At 47.1% G+C, this 23,371-nt stretch overlaps 1 protein-coding gene across 3 annotated transcripts in view; it reads left to right on the top strand.

Annotated features, from left to right (window-relative positions):
* Nhej1 (non-homologous end joining factor 1) overlaps nucleotides 1-8,228 on the top strand; it is a 94,381-nt gene extending 86,153 nt beyond the window's left edge. For 2 of the 3 annotated variants that reach the window (XM_021162264.2, XM_021162253.2), the window contains 3 exons: nucleotides 6,450-6,567; nucleotides 7,097-7,203; nucleotides 7,605-8,228. In XM_021162264.2, the coding sequence (XP_021017923.1) occupies nucleotides 6,450-6,567; nucleotides 7,097-7,203; nucleotides 7,605-7,679 (300 nt within the window). In that variant the 3' untranslated portion in view covers nucleotides 7,680-8,228. The remainder of the gene's footprint in view (nucleotides 1-6,449; nucleotides 6,568-7,096; nucleotides 7,204-7,604) is intronic. The other variant, XM_021162271.2, reaches the window with a different exon arrangement.
* Nucleotides 8,229-23,371: the final 15,143 nt, after the last annotated feature.

Below are 23,371 nucleotides of genomic sequence, written 5' to 3'. Positions count from 1 at the left end.
TGCCTGACTCCTTTCATGTAACACCCAGTATATGAGCTTGAAGGTGTGTTGGCCACCTGTACCGGCTGATTTTGTGTCAACTTGACATGAGCTAGAATCATCAGAGAAAAAGCCTCAGTTGAGGAAATGCCTCCATGAGATGCAGCTGTAAGACATTTTCTCTAAGTGATCAATGAGGTAGGGCCCACACCATTGTGAGTGCAGCCATCCTCGGCTGGTGGTCCTGGATCGTACATGAAAGCAGGCTGAGCAAGCTATGGGAAGCTAGCCAGTAAGCAGCACCCCTCTATGGCTTCTTCATCAGCTTCTGCCTCCAGTTTCCAGCCCTGCCTAAGTTCCTGTACTGACTTCCTTCAGTGATGGAAGTGTAAGCCAAATAAACCCTTTCCTTTCCAGCTTGTTTTTTGGCCATGGTGTTTTGTCCCAGCAATAGGAACCCTGACTAAAACACCAGCCTGTTGGAGGTTCTTGCCGCCTGCACTACTCTCACCTTGCAGCCTGTCTTCCCTGCCTCACTCAGGCTACTCTTCTGAATATAAAGTGGAGCGTTTCACCCTCTGCATCATGTCACAATTCAGACAAACACAGGAACCTGCCATTTACCTGCCACGCTTGTCCTCTCATGCAGCGAGACCGCCTAATTCACCATTCATACTGAGACGCTGAAAAGAGAGAAAGGCTCTAATAATAATAAAAATGAGCAGTAGACATAAACTAGACTGTTGTGAAAACAACTCAAGCACATGGATTACTCTCTCCCTTCCATTTAGAGTTTTTTGAAATGAACTTTGTGTTACTGTCCTTGACCTCTGTTTAGAACTATATCACAGGGCTGGAGAGATGGCTGTGCACTTACCAGAGCTTTCTGCTCTTCCAGAGATCTGAGTTCAGTCAACTATCTGTAACTCACCTCTAGGGGAGTCTGACAGCCATGCACAGACATAGATAGATAGATAGATAGATAGATAGATAGATAGATAGACAGACAGACAGACAGATAGATAGATAGATAGATAGATAGTTGGTAGATAGATGATAGATAGATAGATAGATAATGATAGATAGATAGATAGATAGATAGATGATAGATAGATAGATAGATAGTTGAAAGAGTACATAGCATTCTTGTCCCATCTACAATACCTTGATTAGGATATTTTATTTCATGGACTCTTTTCTTATCCCATGACTATGACTTTGTGTGTGTGTGTGTGTGTGTGTGTGTGTGTGTGTGTGTAAGAGAGAGAGAGAGAGAAAGAGAGAGAGAAAGAGAGAGAGAAAGAGAGAGAGTGAGTGCTTAGCATGCCACACTTGGGCCATGGCACACCCACGTAGAAGTCCCAGGACAACTTGTGGGAGCTGCTTCTTTCCTTCTACCATGTAGGTCCTGGGTATTGAACTCAGGACATCAGGCTTGGAGGCCTTTATCCCACAGAGCCATCTTGCCAGCCCCCAAGAGTATGAAAGAGTCTTCTCCCTAATGTGTAAGCCTCCAGAGGGCAGCACCTGCTCAGTCCTGAACTCCTTGGTGTTTCTTAGACTTGAGGAGGCTGTCAGAGATGGCTGAAAAGACCAGCTCTTTAGATGCATCCTTAATCATTTGTGTTGTTCCCACTTATTTATTTGGCAAACCCTTTGGCAGTTAAGGCCTTAGAGGAAAACTCTACTGCTGTTTCTTATCTCTAGGAGAAGCTAATTGAGAGAGTCACCAGGAGTCCCAGGATGGAGCTGTGGGCACTCTAGGGAGACAGCAGAGTTTGCCACAGTGCAGGAGGGAGGTGAAAACTTCTTACCTTTAAGGAAATCTCATGTTGGAGGTCTGACCTTGATGGCTGTGTTTGGTGGAGGGTTAGTCCCTGGGCCTTGGAACGATGGTAGCTCTGAGACAAATGCCAGAAGCAACCCAAAGGAGGATGCTGAAGGTTCTGGTTAGCTTGCTTCCCCTGGTCTTGAAATAGCTGTTAAATCTATCCTCAGACAGAAGCACAAGTCCATAGAGGAGCTGCCTATCAGTGTGAGCTTTTCTCGGGATTCTAAAGCTTCCTTTTCTGGAACATCTCGGAAGAAAGAGTGAGGGAGCAGACCACATGCCTCTAGTTGAAAGTGCGCATTGAGTTTTTGCTAACAAAGCCCTGGGATTCCTTGAATTTCTGCACTGTAGGTGTGTGTTTTGGATTTGATCAAGTGGAGAAGACTGCAAAAGAAGGTGGTGAGTTTGGGCCCTAGGAGCAAAGATGGGCTATAACAAGGGGAGGGGGGGCAAGAGACATCTTATGGTTCTTTCATTTTGATTTTCACAAAGTTTCTTACATTGTGTAAGCAGGAACCAGAGCCCTAGTGAATTGTATGGGGGTGGGGGGTAAACATTTGTTGGCAATGGAAGGATTGATTATACAGTGGCTGATGGAAGGTTATATAGTGGCTGATGCAAAAGTCATACAGTTGCTGATGGGGGTTATACAGAGGCTGATGGGAGTTATACAGTGGCTCATAGAGGGCTATACAGTGGCCAATGAGAGGGTTCTACAGAGGCTGATGGGTTATACAGTGCTGATGGGGGTTATACATTGGTGATAGGGGTTATGCAGTGGTGAGGGGAGGGTTGTACAGTGGCAATGAGAAGTTTTACAGTAGTGATAGGGTTATACAGTGGCAAAGGGAGGGTTGTACAGTGGCAGATGGGGGTTCTACATTGGTGATGGACGGCTGTATAGTGCTTGTGACTATTGATGTCAATGATGAAGGACTAGGAGTGAAGTAAATATAATGAAGAGTTCTGAGTCCACATTGTTTCAGTATTATTTGGGGGCCAAGGAAGCCTTGGCAAGCACTATCAAGTAGAGAAAGTCAGTTATGAAACACAAGGAAATCTCCATGATGTGACCCTAATTCAGAAAGAATTAGGGTTGCAATCCAGTGGGTGTGTGTGTAGCTTTCTCGTTGCACTCTGCATGACACAGCCCACTTGTTCACACTTTTGTGCCACACATATTCCCATGGCACTCAGAGTCTGACTGTGTAAGGCTCACCTTGATGTCACCACTTCTGAGGCTTTTTCAGGAAGCTCAGTTGGAAGCCCTGTCTTCTCTGGGTTCTTGTCACCATTGGCTTATAATTCTGTTACAGCAGATCACTTGCCACACAAAACAAAACTGTAAGTGTATGCCTGTCACACACATGCAAATGTGAGTTTTCAGAGGTTAGCTTTCACTGATGGCTGGTCAATGTTTCACTCAGATCTGTTCTCACGAGGGCAGGACTGAGGTGTCCACCCCCTGCACCTTCTCCTATAGTGCCTGCTATCTATAATCCCAGCCTGCCCACCCCCCAGGGGGTGGGGTGAGGCTTGAATTGTCTCTGGGCTAATCAGATGGATGGTCATGCTGTGGGCTCACCTGACTCTTCTTGCCCTGCCTGCCGTTGTGGTCAGTGACCCGCTCTATGCTGGTACATGGTGCTCCTGGCTAGGCGTACTTACAGCAGGAGACACTATTTACTTTGCTTAGTTCCACTCCAGCATTCTTGCTTTGATCTCTGTGGCTGCCCCACCTCACCCCTGCCATTGTCCTGCCCTGGGAGCTAATGCTGCTCCTTCCCTAGCTCAGGTGGTCATACACCTCTCTTCCCTGGCCATTCTGGGAGCGTGTGCAGGGATTCCTTGATGTTGGAGAGCCCTTAAGGGCTCCAGTCTGTACCAGTTGTTGCTTTCCCCCGCCCCCACATTCAGTTGCTTTCTTTTTATCTGTTCTGTTTTCTTGTCACCTAAGTGATAACAGATAAACTATGATGTAAGAGATTGTAGATTGTGAACCTAGTAAGGGCTAGATTTCATTTTGACTAATTCTGCTGTACAGAGAAACAAATATGTAGTGGTTTTATGTTTATTTCCTAAAGGCAGACTGCTTAGAATTTAACTCTGTTTTTCTGCTTACTAGTTGAGAGTGACTACTCAGCCAAATGTGTCCTCCTAGTGCCTGCCATGTTCATTCAGTCACAAACTGTTGAGTCCCTAACGGGCAAGGAGCTATTCTAGGTGACAGGAAAGCGGTAATGAAGAAGAGGGGGGAATGGGTTAATATTTAAAATACTTAGAGCAGTGCACAAAGTAGGCAGTTAGTAAATGATGCTGCTAGTATTTTTCTGAGACTAGACCTGTGAGTGGGATAGCCATTGGCAACTATGGGGCCAGTGTCTGAGAAGGAGAACAGAGGAAAGACCAAGGTTGGGTTTCTAGACTTGGATTAAGGTTCTGAGTAGCTGTGGCTTGAGTCCCTTCTTACTTCTTACACTTCATTTCAGAGTTAAGTGTGCTGGATAAAAGCCAAACCTAGAGAATCAGTCTGTTTCGTTCCATGTGAAGGTAGGAGTCAGTGACGTGGACTGCCTGGACCCTGCCCAGCCTACTTATGCAGGCAGTGCTGTGCCTACCGAGTCATAGGTGGGTGACTAGAGCAGGCGTACATTTCTGAGGAAAGATCCCAGACACTGAAGGAGAAAATCTTTTGGTCTCTCTGCTGCTAGGGCTTGCTGCCCAACTAGTAGAGGGCTGTCTTTTAGAAGAAGTGGCCTATGGAGTAGAGAGCTGAACCTAGTAAAGAGAGGTAGGATAGAGGTGCCAGGGCCCACTGCTTACCTTTGGTTTCAGTCCCTTCCTCAGGGAGTGTAGTTGAAGATGGCTGGTATGATAACTCATGGGGATTACTGCTGGAGGCAAAGTTTAGACTCTAGGCTCCCTGACTCGTTGTCTGTAGTCTCCAGTGAAAGTCCAAGCCTCATTAAAACCCGAGTTATATTGCAGTAAAATGAAGGGAAGTCCAAGCCTGAGGTAGTCTTTATGAGGTGAGGTTAGAGGAAGAGGAGTGTTTATTATCCTGTTAGGTCAACGGGTTCTTCACCCTCTGCCCTCCTCGGGGACACTAACTGTAATCCTGGTGGCCCAGCGCCCAGTCCACTGCTTCTTATGAGCTCTCTATTCCGATCTTTCCCACAGTGGCTTTCAGAAACAGTGTTAGGCTGAGGATATAGCTTAGTGGTAGAGCATCCACCTAGCATGTATGAAGCCTTGGGTTTGATGCCCAGCATTGTAAAGAAAAGAGTCTTTATAGCATGGAGAGGTGCCCTTGACATGAGATATATATGGACTAAGAATTTTAGGGTTGGTTCTCATGTAAACTGGCCTGACTACTCACATGGGCCTGCTTATTTGGCTGGGAACTGTCATTGTTGCCATGCTTAGGGGCAGGTGAAGTACTTTCTGGGCTCGTTCCAGGACCCTGAAGTACAGCTAGATTTGGGACACCATACTCTTGTCACATTTTTTATTGTATTTAGTTCAGTCTTCAGCCATTCTTTCATCTCAGTTCAGCTGGAAGGAGAATTAGGCGAAGCGTGTTGCCGTGAGTGCGCACTGTCCAGTCCATCACAAAGCTAACTGAGAGCAGTTCCTCAGCTTTCATTCCATCATCGTCTCCTTAAAAAGTCACTCAACTTTTTTCTGCTCACCTCCTCTCAGGAAATTATAATTCCACAGATAGCAAAAGTCTGCTTTTGGAGCCTATAGGATGGCTCAGTAGATAAAGGTGCTGGCTGTGAAGTTTTATGACCTGAGTTCCATCCCAGAACCCACGTGATGGGAGGAGAGAATGGCCTCCCATAGTTTGTGTGCTGACTGCTGCATATGTGTCTGTATATGTGCATGCATAAATAAATGAATGCAAAAATAGCATCTGTGTGCTGTATGTGTCTTTATGTTATTGTTCTGTAAAAGAGGAACTTTTCTCACCCCTCAAATACTTCTCACCCCCTTGGGAGAAGTACCACCCCGCTGAAGAGCACGTGGAGCACACTAAAGCACAGCTGGATTGCAGTCCAGTATGGAAGCTGGCAGACGGGTCTCCAAGCTCTGTTGGCTCTGACTAGCATCACGTCATCATAAATTTTTCTTCTTTTTTACTCTGTTGTTCCTATTTGTCCCTTTCCCCATCCTGGATTTCATTCTTCTGTGGAAGTTCAGGAGTAAACTTGGTTAAGATGGCAGCGCATACAGCCCAGGGACACTTAGGGCAGATAGTGTCTTGGATGTGGTGGTGCTCCTGAGCGATAGATGCTAGGCAAGTGCTCTGTGAATGCACTGGACTGCCAACCCAGAAAGATAGTGTCCCAAAACAGCCCTGGGAGAGGTCATCTCTTAGGAAGAAAGAGGCAGAGACACGTGGAGAATTCACAGGAAGCAGAAACGGAGAGAGATGGCAACGTGGCCTTTCAGAGGAAAGCATGCAGGAAGCCTCTGGGCTGGCAGTGGCAGCAGGTTTTCAAACGGAGGCCCTGTGTTGGATGATACTACTTCATGCAGATTTGTTTGGGGTTGATGGCAGGCCTGTCAATGGGATATCAGCTTTCTTTTCTCTACATCTCCAGACAGACCAATGACAGTGTCCTCTTTCCTATAGAAATTGCCAGAGGCATGTGCTGTTGGTGATGGAAAGCCATTTGCCATGAGTCTGCAGAGTCTGTATGTAGCAGTTACAAAACAGCAGATCCAAGCAAGGCAGGCGCATAAAGGCTCTGGTGAGTGTTCCCAGTCACAGCTATGTCTGCTTAGCGCTTAAGTCTGCGCTGTCTGATTAGTAGTTCTAATCATGTGATCTATTGACATTTCAATGAATAAGAACTAAATACATTTTAAAATTAATTTCCTGTATACTTTAGCCACATAGCAAGTGCTCAGTAGCCATGTGGCCAGTGCAGATGCAGGACACTTATCTTACCATAGAATATTCTCATTACTAGCACTGGCTCAGGTGCTCGTGAATTAGCAAGAGAGCTAGTGGGAAGATTAAGTCTCCTGACGGAGAGAATCAGATGTTCAGAGATTTGACCACCTCTTGTGAGTCAAGGAAACTCAGCCTACGTGCTGAAAGCAGGCTTGGAAGTTTTCATAGGAACAGGGTTTACTGAATGTCAGCTAAAAGCTGGCTCCCTCCATCTGTTAATATATTAATAGCAAACTCTGCCCTTCGTCCGCTGAACGCTTGGTGGATGCTTCTCTTCTGAGACTGGGCATCTCTCTGCCTTCTGTTGATCTTTCTGATTTCAGGAGAGACTCAGGCATCAAGCAGCACCTCCCCTCGAGGAACTGATAACCAGCCAGAAGAGCCGGTCTCCCTCCCTTCAACCCTCTCGGAGCCTGAATATGAGCCCGTGGTGAGTCACACATGAGCAGCTTCCTGGGTGGCCGGCAGTCTGAGCACTGGAGATAACTTAGTAACCTCACAGCCATGGTCCCTGCAGTTGCTGCCTAGCTGACAGCACTTTGATAGGATAGTATGAGAGAGGTTATTAGCTGATGCTAAACCAAAGAGCATCTTGCTTGCCCATAGACTCCCTTGCTTCTCCTGCCACTCGGGCTGAATGATGAACCTTAGCTCCCTTTTCACCTTCCTCGACTTCCAGTGACAGCCTGTGAGGGACATGCCCACTTAGACGCGCACAGCACTGCCTACAACAAATCTTAAAACATGTCAGACACTTTAAGAAGGCTTCAACCAACCAGGAGCCAAGAGGTCTGTTTCAGAACAGAGTAACTGAGTTTCCTTTCTCTCCAGGCTGCTTCAGGCCCTATGCATAGAGCTCAGCTGGTGAAGTCCAAGAGGAAGAAGCCCAGGGGACTCTTCAGTTAACTCTCCATGCCTCAGCCACCACGAAGAGAGCAAAACCGCTTCCTAGCATCACCTGGAAGGAGCTTTCATGGCAGAGCATCCCTCAGAGGCCTGAGTTTGTTGACAGGCCACCTAGATGGGGACTTTACCAGGGGAAGCCTGACTCCAACTCACTGGCATTCCGGATATGAGTGACACCAGCTCCTTGCTTGGGTAGTGTTCTTTCTCTAGAACTAGCACCCTATGGCAAACTTAGGTACATGAAACAAGTTTACAAAGAGACGCATGCCCAGAACTCCTGGCTGCCTTTCACCGGGGTCTCTCCCTCAACACAGAATAAAGGATACTCACACCCCTCAACTGTTGAGGTTACCTGTGGTCTCTGGATCCCAGACCCCCTAGAACAGAACTGGGTGTCCCCTAGTCCTGTTGGGTCACATTTGAGCTATCAGCTCCATCCTACAGACCCTTCGTCAGCTTTTCTCATGAGGCTGAGGTCAGCCACAGTTAGAAGCCTTGATCTTGAGAACTCTCTCCATGTTGGTACAAGACAGATTACATTTCTGTCAAGCTTGTGTGTGCTTTTTCTGTCTCCCCCCAAAGCACAGGGAACAGGCTAAACCATATTGTCAGGACAAATTACAAATGACTTCAAGTAGTAGGGCTAAAGTAAGGTCCCATGGATGGGGAAAAAAGAAATTTGACATTTTATTTTTTTGGTGTGTTTGTGTGTGTGTCTTTGTATGACTGTGTGTATATACTATGTTCGAGTGTCTATGGCTGTGTCCCTGTATGTCTGTCTTTATACACATACCCACACATAAGACCACCACTCTGGCTCAAGACAGTGGCCCGAGACCCTCTGTGTAGCCCCAGCTGGCCTAGAACTCACTATGTAGGCCAAGCTGGCCTAGGAACTCAGAGCTCAACCTCCTAGGTGCTGGGACTAAAGGCATGCACTGGTTTAAACTGTGTAAGGAGGATGACCTTGAACTCCTGGTCCTTCTGCTTACATTTAAGTGCTAGGATTACAAGTGTGTGTGCTACCACACATGGTTTATGCAGGGCTGGAGATCAGTCCAGTGCTTCCTGCATGCTACCAACTAGGCTCCACCCACCCACATTCTCTGTCTTCACTCTACTTAAATAATGAAGTAAGTATAGTTAGGATGATAAGGAACAGGAACTGACCCCAGAAGAATCCTAGAACAAAACTGGCATCTAACAGTGTTTAGTAGGAAAAAGTATTAAGGCTAGGATGCCCCAAGAAGATTGCTATGAGTTCGAGGCCAGCCTGAGCTGCAGAGTAAGATAGTGTCTGAAAACAAGAGATGGTTGTGTGAGACAAGCAGAATCCAAAAATCACTCCTGGGCACCTAGGCTTTGTCTGCACACAGCCTCTTGGTCTTCTCTGCCATGTCTTCTTGTGTAGTAAGACCATCTGAAACTTGACCTTGATAGCAGTGGAAAGTGAACTCCGGATTGCTGGGAACACTATGGTAGAGGGAGAGGCAGAGGCAGATGCAGAAGCCACTTTGGTGTACTTGCTTTGGAGGGCTTCCCTGTCTGTCTTCACTCTCTCTCCCTGAGACTGATGTCTCTGCTGGATGTCAGTTCATGGAGACAGGACCATACAAGCCATGCTAAAGTACTAATTATTACAGCAGTAATAAGCCGGGCAGTGGTACCATACACCTTTAGTCCCAGCACTCAGGAGCAGAGGCAAATAGAACTCTGAGTTCAAGGCCAGCCCTGTCTACAGAGCCAGGGCTACACAGAGAAACCCTGTCTCAAAAAAGGGGGGGCGGGCACAGTAATAAATGACCAACTTTCTTTGAGCAGTTTGTGTACCAAGTAGTCTGTCCAGATGAGCATCTCACAGCATCATCTGAAGATGGTACCAGGAACCCACTAGGAAACCTAGTCGTGAGATTATTGACTTATTAAATGTGATGCAGCTAGTGAGTGACAGCCCAGCTCGTCACAGCTTCTTAGGTGATTGACTAGAAATATTTCCAGGAAGAGTTTTCTTCTTCTTGCAGTCTTACACGGTCCAAACCTCTTTCCTGGACCCTGCCTTCCAGCAGGATGGCTCTCCTCCACGCAGGCTCTCCAAGACGGGAGCCCCTGGCAATGCTGGGGCTTTCTGCTGGCCACACATTCCCCTGCTGCTGCTCGCTTTGCTTTACCTTGGGGCAGGGCTGCAGCACCTCAGGGTGTGCCCTGTGGTAGACACTCACCACAGTGAAGCTCTGTGTCCTACCCTGGCTAATCCTTCTGCCCAAATGGCAGCCTCAAGCAGGCATTCTTAATTATGACTCCCCTAAAATTACAAGGAAAGTTCTCCAAACAACTTTGTTCATCTTCTCATGAGATTGTGGGACTCTATCAAAAGAGTATGCCTAGTCACCTTCCAGTCCACTGCTCCTGTGTTCTCCAAGGCTCCTCTTGCCTTGGGGGTATTGCTCAAATGCGTCGTTAGGGAAACATTACTGCCAGGAGCCCTGGCTCAGGCATCATTGAAGCCCTTACCCCTGAGCTGGGTGGTGTTTGAGAATCATTCATCCCAGGGCAACTCCAGGGAAATCCCGCTTTGACAAATTGGCCTAGCCAGGCTCTATTCCAGCCCTGCCCCCTGGCTTGGGCCCCTCCCTGAGGCCCCCAGCCTGGCCCAACCCCCATTCCCCATGCACATAAAAGGGTCGAATTCTCGTGGCTGCTCCATAAATTTTATTCCGTAAATATTAGTTTTCCCTGTGTTTAATAAAGCAGTGGCCCACCTCCCCGCCTACCCGCCCGCTCCCCGGGGCCGGGGCTGGGGCCAGGGCTGGCTGGTGGGAGAAGGGACTCTTTCAATTGCTTTGGAGTATTTTTAGAAAAAAAAATAATATAAGGTGGTTTACGCGAGCAAGCCAGCAAGCCAGGAGCAGGGCTTGGGACCTCGAGGAAGTTCCTGCAACTGGACCTAAAAAGTAGAGAAACAGCGCCACCTAGGTCGCGAGGCCTACTTGGCCACGCTGGTGATTCCCCCATGCTGTCAGCTAGGGACCAGCCAGCTAGCTCAGGTCACTCCTTGCTGAAGAGAAAGTCCTGTCTGTACTCCAGCTGGATAGTACTCCCTTACCTGGTGTCTTGTGGAGTTTCCCAGCAGCCCTTCTGAGCAGAGACCAAACTAGGTTCTGGAAAAACCCACCAGGGCCATTCCTTTCTCTTGACACCAGGAGCTAGCCTCCTGGTCCAGGAGTGTTTCCAAGGGATAGTGATGTAACTGAGAAGGAAGAAACCACCTCATCTCCATCTTCCCTGGAATTCCTAGAGCTCAAGGTGACAAAGAGAGAGGTCTGTGCTTCTGTACTCTGGACTGGCTAGACCAAGATCTTTGCAGGTCGGCTGGCAAGGCTCATCCCAGGGCACCCAGAAGACACTCCCTGTCCATTTAAGGCTCCCTTAGCTCCCAGTCCTTTATTACCACTACAGGTGGGAGCAGTCTGGAGAGTCTCGGGAGTCCCTGCTTATGCCGCAGAGATGGTGAGGATGGGAGGGACAGGGACAGGGACGAAGAGTTGAACCTCTCCTACCTGGCTGTTGGTTCTCCATCATTCCTGATGTTGCCAGGACAACTTCTTCTCTTCACTCACTCTGTCTTTTATTTTCTCCGACTCACAAAACTACAAAGATTTGCTCTACAGAGTTTAAGGGAAGCCTAACTCCTCTAATGACGTTGACCTGACATGAGCTAACCTCTGCTAACCCCTTCATTACTCATTAATGTACCCTATGCCAACAGACATTTTTCTTGTGTGCTTTGGTTTCTGCTTTTCATATGAGAGTTTCGAACTAGCTGGAAATGTCACCGTGATGATGTTATGGTACTAAAGGCACAACTATGTTAACAGTCTTTTAAGCAACAAAATGTATTTTTCTAGGTTCTTCTCTGAGTAATCTGTCTTTTGTAATAGTCTTTGGGGTGGGAGGAGCCCATTTGAAAGGAGTGAGGGACACGGTGTAAGGAAGCCATCAACCATAGTTACTCATCCCCGGTACCTGGAAAAGTTGAAACAGATTATACTAGGCCCTTAGATACAGGAAGAAGCTCAGGCAGAGGAGGAAGTCGCTGTTTTGGGGTGGCCCCTAGTTGTTGATCCCAAGTATACTATATGAGATGCAAGATCAAGGCTGTTTGTTGAGTTTGGTGCCTTCCTTGGTCCACTTTCCTGGGCCTCCCTTGAGTGAATGAGAGGATTGAGTTGAGGCAGCCTGTCTGAGTGTGAGGGGTGGGGGCACCCAGGGGATCCCTGTTAGAGAAGCTCTCAGAGCCCTTTTTAGGGAACACTTCCCCTCACAGGTACTATATGGCAGTCCTTTATCTACCTTCCCAGTTCTGTGGTTCCCACCTGGCTCATGGGATGCCATTAGATGGTACCAAAGTACTCTACCGAATGCTTACTCTGTGTACTGGCTGGTAAGCCGCACACTCTCTGCTTTTCTTTCTGGATCCCAGCAGACCTCTGCTTGCTTCCCACACCCCTGGACCCCAGTGAGTGAGTGCTGTGTGGCCTCTGGGCACCCAATTCTCATGGACTTCTGAGAATCAGACCGACCTACCAGGGGAACCCGGAAGAGGCATTGGAAGAACTCCAGGGTGTGGGGAGCACACAGCCATTGACTCACCTGGGACGATTGTGCCAGGATTACTTGTCCTGCTGGGCCAAGGGCCAGTAGTTAAAGGAGCATGCAGTACACTCTACCTCCTTGAGCTTTGGGGCCCAAAAACAATGGCAGAGCCGGAACTGGGGAGTGGGACTTGGGGGCTTCTGGGAGTCTCTTCTGAAATCTGGGTGTTATATTTACTTTTTCATATGGGCAGCTGGAAGGGGAAGCCCATCCCAGCTCAGCATTGTTGTCTAACATGGTTAATCAGATCCTATAATCCTGCTGTGGAAATATTGGGCCTCACTCAAAACAATAGAGACCAAGAATATTGTGGTTAAATTTCAACCAACTGCCTCCCTGGCCTGTTTGCCTAACCCCTACCTCCCTCTCTCGGGCCAGAGTCCTCCCAGCTTTATGGACCCCTGATAGGATCGACAGCCTGGTCAGAAATCGGTGACAGGAGAGGGGAGAATAGAGCAGGGGAGAGAGCAGGGGTTCTCTCTACTGCTGTTCCGCCTGTCCTCTCCTCCCTCCCCAGGCCTTGCGTGGGGAACAGGGGTGATAGCGAGGTCAGGAACAAGCACTGCTTGGTACCATGGGTGGTAAGGAAATTCCATGTTCAAGACATGGTCAGGAAAGACTTCTGGTATTATTGTTGTCACCTGATGCCTCCAGGGCACTGAGCAGTGCCAGTGGGTATGCATCACTCTTGGGAGGGATGGGAAGACACTGGTTGGGAAGACAGAGCGCTAATAACCCAACAGAACTTAGTGCTAATAACCTGAAGGTCTGCTGAGGTGGTGCTCACGACAGCTTGAGTGTTCTCATGGTGGAGGCTGGCTCCATTGTGTTGCTACCTTTGATAGCTGTGAATTCACTGTAGCAAGGTAATTTAAGTAATTATAATATCAAGCCAAAGGAATACACTAAAATGAAAAAGAAGTGTGAGTCTTGAGTCAAAAGATCAGAAGCAGTGTCTGGGTTAACGATCTGTTCATGGAGAGCCTGAGAAAGCTGCCTCTGCAGACTCGGAGCCTCCTTGGGTTTGTACTTGGCCGTCATACACCCTAGATGTACAGGCCACAGGTTGCAGTCACACTGCTCCTGGAGGTGTCACCAGTCAGTGACGTGAGTTACAGTGAGGCCCCAGTTCCAGCACTGTGGACTATTGAACGGTCAAAGTATACATGCATTTTTAGGATTTGAAGAATGGAAATAGCAGGCCTGTGCCAAGTGAAACTGTATTAATCTGTTCGTATAGGGTGGGGCGGTACAACAGTGAAGAAGTCTTGAAACTATTTTTCTTCCTCCCTACGGGCGCTGAGTGATGGGTGTCAGGGTTCCTGAGGAAAACTCTCCAAAGCCACTGTAAGACAGACACTACTTGGTGGGAGATGAGCTTCCCACCAGAAAGAGGTCTGGAGAGCAAGCAGCTCCTGGAAGTAAGCACCCAAGACTTGCATGTGCTTCTGGGTGTGAGTCCCCAACATCAGTTAATGGTGGTCAACAGCTGGGACTGAAGCAGGCACAGGCACCCGATGATCTAAGTAAGGTGCCTTCAAATTCATGTTCAAGTGGTTGAGACACTGAATGGAAATGCTTCAGTCGGAGAGGGGCCCCCCACAGAAGCTCTAGGCAGTGGGCCATGGCATTGACCAGAGAGTAGGGCATGAAAAGACCTCATGGTGACCGTGGACTTGAATTGCTCATGGAAAAGACCAATGGGAAAGAACAGTTCGGATTACTATAATTACTATTACTTGAAGGGGCTGGCACAAGTTTGTTGGGAACAAATAGAAAGAATTACTGAACTGGCATTAACTCAAATCATGTATATAATGAGCATCCCTACCAACTGATGTTACCTCTGTGTGGCCACATAGACACATACCTTGATTTCAACAACCCTTCAGAGGTCCAAAGCAGACATGTAAAGGATGGGTTTTATTTACAGGTTACTCAAGTCTGTCTGTCTGTCTCTCTCTCTCTCTCTCTGTCTCATTTCAAAATCTTATATATTACTGTTATTTTGCACTTACTCTGAACTATGTTGTGTTCATTTACATTTACATATTAGTACCTTTAAAGAGTAGATTATCTTTCTTCACTTTGAGCTTTTTTTTTCCCCCCCCGAGACAGGGTTTCTCTGTGTAGCCCTGGCTGTCCTGGAACTCACTTTGTAGACCAGGCTGGCCTTGAACTCAGAAATCCGCCTGCCTCTGCCTCCCGAGTGCTGGGATTAAAGGCGTGTGTCACCAATGCCCGGCATACTTTGACCTTCATAAAAACATTGGAACTCACCTTCATGGGCTAGTGGTGTAGCTCAGTGGTACAGCACCTGCCTAGTGTGCTCAAGGCCCTAGGCATGCTGGCGGGGAAAAAAGAATGAGTAAAGTGGAATCTTTAACAATAGAATTGCTTTTTAAAAAGGAAGAGAAAAACAAAAACAAAGAAAAGAAAAAATAACTAGTCAATGGTGGCGCACACCTTTAATCCCAGCACTCTGGAGGCAGAGGCAGGCGGATCTCTGAGTTTGAGGCCAGCCTGGTCTACAAAGCAAGATCCAGGACAGCCAGGGCTACACAGAGAAACCCTGTCTTGAAAAACCTAACTAAATAACTAATGAATTAATTAAGTAATAGGAAGAGGAGGGGCTGAAGGAGTGACTGGTGGGTAGGGTGGTTCATAGTACTTGCTGCTCTTCCAGAGGACCAGGGTTCAGTTCCCACTACCCACATGGTGGCTACGAAGCCACTCCTAGCTCTTGTAGCCTAAAAACAGCACATTTTAAAAGGAGGACAAACAGCAGCAGGTGCCAGAAAGGGAGCCACCCTTGCTCAGAAAGTAGAAGTCAAGCTCACTCCCTGGACTGAACTGTCTTATCTTTGTCAATCACACACCTCTCTTTGCTCTGTCAGGGGCTTGTCGGGGCCCCGCTCTAGGCTGCTCTGTCCTCTTAGACTGCTCCTTACCCAGTTCTGTGCCTGTGTCAAACCTCTGATTCTTTCAGGTCTTTGCAGAGTGCCCCTTCCCAGTGAGGTCTATGCTTGCCAGTTTGCCCGCTGACCTCCCCGCCCCTACAAACAGCCCTACAAGAGGGCTGATCCACAAGCCCCTGCCTTGTCCATGTGCTGTATTCACCGTCCTCCCTGAGTTCTTTCTAACACAATGTGTATTTTACCTAATTCATGTTTGTTTTTAATTGTCTGTCGCCCCAGTTCTTCCCACTAGAATAAAGTTTCATGAAAGCCAGAATCTAAGTTAAAAAAAACTTTTTTTTTTTTTTTTGGCCCTGCTCAGTGGGTGATTTGCACTTACCATAAAGCTTGGAGGCCTGAGTTTGTTCTCTGGGACCCTCATAGTAGAACACAAACACACAGGCACACATGAGTGCTCACATGCACACACAAACACACTCACGTGCATATACACACAGAGATGTACGCGTGGACACTAATTTTTATCTTCTCATATCCCAGCGACCAAGGAGAATTATATGTTAAGTAAATGCCTTTTCTTTGAGTTAAGAATGAAAAAGATTCATATTCATTCCCATTTTAATATCAGCAGGATCTAAGATGTCTTAGAAACTTGTGGGTATTAGCAATATAGTTTATATTGGGGGCAATCTGATATAGTGGGGGCTAAATATCTCTTATCAGCTATTAATGTGGTAGAATGAGTTTTGGTTTGTAAAAACTAAGACTATCAGCATGTAGAAAGAAGTAAGGCTGTTTCTTCTTGCTTTTGTTGCTCCAGATCAGCTGTTCTCTACCTGTGCCTCTTGACCCTTCTGTGGGTTGGGCAACCCTTTCACGGGGGGTCACCTAAGACCTTCGGAAGACGCAGAGATTTACATTATGATTCATAACAGCAAAATTACAGTTATGAAGCAGCAATTAAAATAAGTTTATGTTTGGGTAAGTGTATTAAAGGATGTTAAAGTGTCAGGAAGGTTGAAAACCAGTGCTCTGGTCCTTCAGCATCCTTTGGGTGATAATCTACTAGGAAGGACTGGGTGGGAGTGGGAATGGAAAAATACAAATCAAACATAAAAAGCTGACAGGCATGGAAGAGCATTGCTCTAGTGTGCGATGGTGCCCATGGTTGGACATTCGCTGAACTAGTATTTTCCAAGACTTTCTCCTAAGCAAATAATTCCAAATAGAGCCACTAGAGCACAAATAAAACCCACTAGCAAACACACCATCATCCTGTACAGAAATACATTTAAAATCCGTTCTTCAAGAGCTGGAGAGATGACTCAGTGGAAAGAGCCCTTGCTGTTCTGGCAAAGGACATGAGTTTAGGTCTCAGCACCCACATCAGGCAGATGACAACCACCTTTAACTCCCATTCCAGGGGGATATGATGTCCTCTTCTGGCTTCCATAGGCTTCTGCACACACAAGAAATATAAATCTTTTTTGAAAGTTAGAATAGAGTGTAATGGATTTCATTATGACATTTTCTAGGTCCATGACATTTTAAAAATTCTTTCTTAGTCATTCTCTTCCCACTGCCCCGCCTTCCCATCTCCTTCTGGTCCCTTTCATCCCCTCAAGTAGTGCGCATATCTCTTCCACACCTTCCCACCCCTGCTTTTACATCACATGCTTTCTGTTCCCCTCTCTTTTCCCCCTTCCTCCATTTTATATTTGTGATACTGGACATTGAACTTTAGGCTTGCACATTCTGGGCAACCACTCTATCACAAACCTTTATCAACCTCTCCTTCCTTTTTTCTTTCTTTTTGTTAAAATCTTTTAAATTAATTTTTATTTATATGAGTACACTGTTGCTGTCTTCAGACACCCCAGAAGAGCACATCGGATCCCACTACAGATGGTTGTGAGCGACCATGTGGTTGCTGGGGGTTGAACTCAGGATCTCTGGGAGAGCAGTCAGTGCTCTTTACCACTGAGCCATCTCTCCAGCCCCTTGCTTTTTCTTTCGACATGGGGTTGTGTTGTCCGAGATGACCTTGACTGTTTTCCTGCCTCAGGTTCCTAAGGAGGTAGGGTTGAAGGCCTGTGGCCCAAGAAACACATTTGTATTACTGTTTATCTACAAATGTCAGTCTGGAGGATGGCTTTCCCACCGGTGATCTTTGCGTCTGACTTGAGGGGTAAACACTCGGTGACTAATTCTGCCTTTCCTTGCTGGTTCAAAGTCACCAAAGCAAAGTCTTGAATGCCCGAATCCCTCTGAAGTGCCTTGTAATGAGCTTATTGTTTGGCCAAAGGTACCTTGACATTCTCATTTCTAATCAATAGCTAGCTTTCAAAGCATTGTTAGATTTGAGTGGCTCTAATTGGGTCTCTAAATGTGTTATGAACTGGTCTGAGGGATGAAAGAGAAGCACACTTCTTCTAGATAGGACAAATGTGTTGGGAGTTGCTAACCTCTTCCCAACCCTCAACCCCTCCCCCCAAAATCAAAATAGGAGTCAAAATGACCTCAACCAGTTGTAGAATTAGAGTATGAGGGCTTAAAAAGCCTAAGGTAGCAACTCTTGAAAGGAAAAAATAACTGACTTGCATAAAGGTCAGCAACCCAGCATGCTTGCCCAAGGTGTCACTCACCAAGAAAGTATGCCATTGCAGAGGCACTCTGCAGTGCCCACTCCCACTCCCTCACGTGCAAGGGCTGAGCCACACTTGTGCCTTTTGTAACCGGTGCCCTCATCTATACAATGGATGAGGTGCCAGCTTTCCTAAGGGTTTTTGCAAAGGTCTCTGTGACTAGGTCATGCCACTTGACTCTTCATTGCCAGGGCCATCACTGTGTTTGTCCCACACCTTTGAGTGTTTTTTTTTTTTTTTTTCACTCATTGCAACCTTCCTTTTCTGCTCTCGAAAGTGATCTTGCTCAGGAGGTTTCTAGCCCCGAGCTAGTTGTTTCTTGATTCCGTATTCTATGTGAAACTCGTTTTCTCTATTAACTCATATAGTTGATAATGCTCATTTATGAACAGCATTTGTGGCTCTATGACTGCCTTTGATTGTAATGAATAGAATAGTAAGTTCCTGGGGATGGAACTACATCTTCTGTGTTGCCAGTTGCTTTCTCTTTCCCTCCATGCCTCTTACACTATTATGTCTAGGGAAATGGTCTCTGACAGGAAGATGCAGGACCTGGGGGTGGGCATGTGGGTCATGCACAAGGGAGAAGATCTGATTTTGAATCTGTAGAATCCACATACAGTTGCTCTTGGTGGCACGTATCTGCAGTCCTGGTTGGTGCTCCCACTAGGAGATGTGAGGCAAAAACAGGAGAATTTCTGAAAGCTCACAGGCCAGCAGCTAGCCTGCTGTGCCCACCAGTGAACAGCCAGGAGGCCCCATGTTAAGCAATGTGCAGGGCAAAGACTTAACACTCAAGCTTTCCCTCTGACATGCACACCGTGGCTCACCCCACCCTCACATATGAACACATGCTTGCATGCATGTACATATTACACACATACAACTCGTTTATTGTTGTTGGTGGTGGTTTTTTTTGAGACACCATTTCTCTGTGTGACCCTGACTGTCCTGGAACTTACTCTGTAGACCAGACTGGCTTCAAACTCAGAGATCTGCCTGCCTCTGCCCCCTGAGTGGTGGGATTAAAGATGTGCGCCACCACCAACTGGCTAACATAACTGATGAGAGAGAGAGAGAGAGAGAGAGAGAGAGAGAGAGAGAGAGAGAGAGAGAGAGAAAGGAAGGAANGAGAGAGAGAGAGAGAAAGGAAGGAAGGAAGGAAGGAAGGAAGGAAGGAAGGAAGGAAGGAAGGAAGGAAGGAAGGAAGGAAGGAAGGGGGAGAGAGAGAAAGGAAAGAAAGAAAGAGGAAGGAAGGAAGAAGGGAAGGAGGGAAGAAAAGAAGAAAGAAAGTTGCAGGACCTACTAATGGCTACTGCTGTCAGGTCACACAAACCCAGTGTCTTCAACTATTCCCAGTAGAAAGGTTTTACAAGTCAGAGGAGCGACGCCATTTCAGTCAAGGATAGTCTTGACTGTTCTTGTTTTTCAACCGTCTCAACAACTCTGTGAGGTAGGAACTGTTTTTGTTTTTGTTTTTGATTTTTTGAAATAGGTTCATGCTTTGTCACTAGCCGGGAATTCTTGTCCTCTTGCCTCAGCTCCTCGGGTGCTGACGTTCCAGACAGGGAGCACCACACCCGGCATTATTCTCATTTTATGAATGAGAAGGCTGAAATTCTGAAAGGTTGCATGAGCAGAAGTTACAGAGACAATGTTCTGCTCCTTCCAGGTCTAGTGCTGCTCCTGCCGGGTTAGAGCTGCTGCACCCTGAGCCACTGCAGGGCATTTGACTAACTCTTCCTGGAACCTCTCTAGCTGTGGCCCAACACCACTGGGGTTAGAGATGAATTAACCTGGTCAAATGGCCTAACTGGGAGGGGGAAAATGGTATTTTAGCAGTATGGATCCTATGTGGTTCTTATGTGTATGATAGTATAGTATATATACACATATATATCATTATATACCATAAATATACTGTACTTCTACTGTAGTATTAAAATAAAATTTACTAACAATATCAAATGGTTGTTTACCAGACAGATGTTTAAGTTATTGGGTCCTGTGGTGTATTTTCAAATTCATTTTAAAACATTTCTTGTTGTTGGTTGGTTGGTTGGTTTTGTTTTGTTTTGTTTGAGACAAGGTCTTTTTATACAGTCCTGGCTGGCCTGGACTTACTAGTGTGTAGACCAGGCTAGCCTGGAACACATAGAAATCTGCCTGCCTCTGACTCCAGAGTGCTGGGATTAAAGGTGTATATTACCATACTGGGCCTTAGAAACATTTTTATTACATTTAGAGAAGAGAGAGATAGAGAGACAGAGACAGACAGACAGACAGAGAAAGATAGCAACAGAGAGACGCTCACACACAGAGATGGGGGGTTGTGTTTGTGTGGGCAGAGGACAACTTATAGGAATCTGTCTCTTCACTCACCATGTGGGTCCTGGGACTCGAACTCAGGCTTTCAGGCTTGGCAGCAAGCGCCTTTATCTGCTGAGCCATCTTGTGAGCCCTTCCAGCCCTTTGCATTCATTTTTCTGACCTTTGCTCCCATAAACACAAAATCAATTGTATTTCTAAAGAAAGAGCTTTGTCTTCGTTTGTCATAGAGATGACTGGGGTGTAGATGAGCTCTAAGTGCAAAGGACAAAAGATATCCCAGACATCCCATCGCTGCCGGCATCCAGAATGGCATCTCAACTCTCTTTACAATGCTAACAGATTGGTGATAATCAGAGAAAGCATTAGGCTTTTTTATATTATTCAGGGACTGGCTTAGTTCAGAAGCCACCCAACATCTGAGTGGCTAAGAACACCAGCAGCCAGAAACTTGTCTAAGTTCTTTAAGTTATTATTATTACTTGTATATGTGTTTTTCCTACACATGTGTCTATGCACCAGATGTATGCAGTACCCGTAGAAGTCAGAAGGGGGCGTTGGATACCCTGAGACCAGAGACAGTTCTGAGCCTTGGACGCTGGAACTTAAACCCAGGTCCTCTGAAAAAGCAGCAAGTGCTCCTCACTGCTGAGCCATCTCTTCAGCGCCAGTGATCTAAGTTCTTAAAGCCGTGACTTGAAGTGCTCCAGGTCGTGGGGTACAATGGTGCACGCCTATAATTTCAAAGTAGAAGAGACAGGACTGCCAGTTCAAGGTCAGGTGAGATCTTGGTTCCTAACAAATAAGCAAATGGAGTCCCAGGTGACTTCTAGAGAACCCCACCATCCCCCTTCCCCCCACAAGTACTGGGGGTTGAACCCACAGTTCAATTGTGACTTTCCACAAGCACCCAGCACTCTTTTCTTGGATGAAATGGGAGCAGCTAGGTCATAGGCTGTTGTATACATTCATGAAACATAAAGAATACCATTTTTAAAGGACTGTTTTGGGGTTCTGATATCTGGCCACCTTTACGCTTTGCCTTGTCTCCTCTTTCAAACCGTGATTCTCTCCCTTTGAATGTCAGTTTCTAAAGATCTGACACATGTCAAATAAGGGCTCCTTAGGCAGTGGAGCTGCTGCTGGGCATCGGGTGTGCCTCTGCAGAGCGCTGCCTCCTGACCTGGGTTTACGCTTCTCTAATACTCAAACCTTCTCAGCCAGGCTGATCACTTAGATGCAGGCACTGAAGATGTGTGCACTTCAAGAGGCACCCTGTGGAGGTTTACCTGTTGCCAACCTCCTATTTGTAATAGGAGCTTTATTTAAATAGCAAAATTTCTACAGTTACTTCTTTATTCCTCTGAGCATAGGTTGCTGGTGGTAGTGGCAGTGGCTGTGTGTGTATGTGTGTGTGTTCATGCACACTGAGGATTGAACCCAAGTCCTCACACATGCTAGGTACCTATTTATGTCTGAAATACATGCTTTCAAGCCCAACAATTATTTCTCTCATTTTTTTTCTTTTACCAATTTTTTACAATTGCAAGCTCTGAAAAATAACCCTGAGATTACTTTACATGCTAGGCTACATCTAGAATTTGAGCCCAAAGACTTTGGAGTTTCATTTGGTGGAATATCCCTGTGTTCCTAGCAGACATCGTTCCAGGCCATCCAGGGCTACATAGTGAGACTTTGTCTAAGAGGTAGAGGTGAGAGGCTAGAGAATGTTTATGCTCCAAAGCTATCCTTTTTTCAGGACACAATGGTGCTTTGAGATCTGAATCCCGAGCAAGGCAGTAGTGGCACCTTGTAAGTGCATGTAAACCCTGCACGTGAGAAGCAGAGTTAGGAAGACCAGCAACTCAAGGGCATCCTCAACTACGTGGCAAGGGATCAGCCTGGCTACCTGAGAGCCTCTTTCAAATACATGAGCAAAACAGACGACTTGAACTTTAAATATAGATCATCACGGTCTCCTTTGGTAGAGGAAGGTGTGTGTGTGTGTGTGTGTGTGTGTGTGTGTGTGTATGTGTGTGCATCCCAGCACTCCAGAAGTGGACGCAAGAGAATCCAGAGCTAAAGGCTAGCCTAGACTCCGTAGGTGAAAGACTCCGTCTGTAAAGAAAGGAAGGGGTTGAAGGTGAGGGAGGAAGATTGAGCTTTCTAATTATAACTTTATTGAATTGGTGGAACCCGTCGCAAACAGTACAAGATTTGACATTGTGGTGGTGATCTGTGCCCGTTAACACACTTGCCTCTTCTGGTTTGGGCAGTATAGATTATAATTCATTCTGCCTTCTTGAATGTTCTATTAAAGTGCACAACCCTCATTCGCTTCCCTGGCAGTCTCTGCAGAGTCCGTGGCTTCTAACACTTCTGAAGTAGGACGAGGAGGAGCGAGTGATTCCCAGGCAGTGCCTGTCTGCAGGTGGATTGGGATCCGTTTGTTTGTTTGTTTGTTGTTTATGCAGCACGCTCAGTGCTCTTCCCTCTCTGTGGATGTCCCCGCTTTAAGCTGTTATTCTGTCTGGCCTTTCTCCCTTGTTTTTAACAGTGTTTCCAGTCCTATTTGACCCCTGACAAGGCTACATTGCCTCCACCCGCATCCCCTAGTTCTGTACTGGGCAGTATAGGGTCCTGAGCTGTGCACCAGGTCAATACAGAACCCTGCTCCTCCAAGCTGAGAAAGGGAATGTTGCCAGGGCCAGGGTGGGGCACCAGGTTATGAATGACCTCCAGCTTTCGGGTTTGCTTCTCCGCAGGGGACACCGTAGGCGGTTGTGCGGTCCGGCCACTACCCCCCCCTTGCGTCCGGCTGCGACGTGGGTTGCGGTCTCCGTGGGGGTGGCATCTCCTGTCCAAGAGATTTGCGTCTGGTGGGGCTCCCCGGAGCCACGAGGAACGGGAAGGAGAGACCAGGGTGGGGTGAGGCCCGTCAGGAGGACAATCGCAGGCAGCGCAGGGGGCGCAAAGGGCAGCGGGCGGGTGGACGCGCGGCTGAGGAGCGCGCGGGACAGGGCTGGCTAGCCTTGGGGCCGCCCGCCGGAGGGGGAGGAGGCTGTGCCGCCCTTGCTGCAGGTTCGCTGTCGAGCGCGCAGGAGGCAGGGACATGGATAGGGTGCGGTCTGCGCGGGTCCCGAGCCCG

Source organism: Mus caroli, chromosome 1, assembly GCF_900094665.2.
Source record: "Mus caroli chromosome 1, CAROLI_EIJ_v1.1, whole genome shotgun sequence".
Classification (NCBI taxonomy): Eukaryota; Metazoa; Chordata; class Mammalia; order Rodentia; family Muridae; genus Mus; species Mus caroli.
This window is presented reverse-complemented; position numbering and strand designations above follow the sequence as displayed.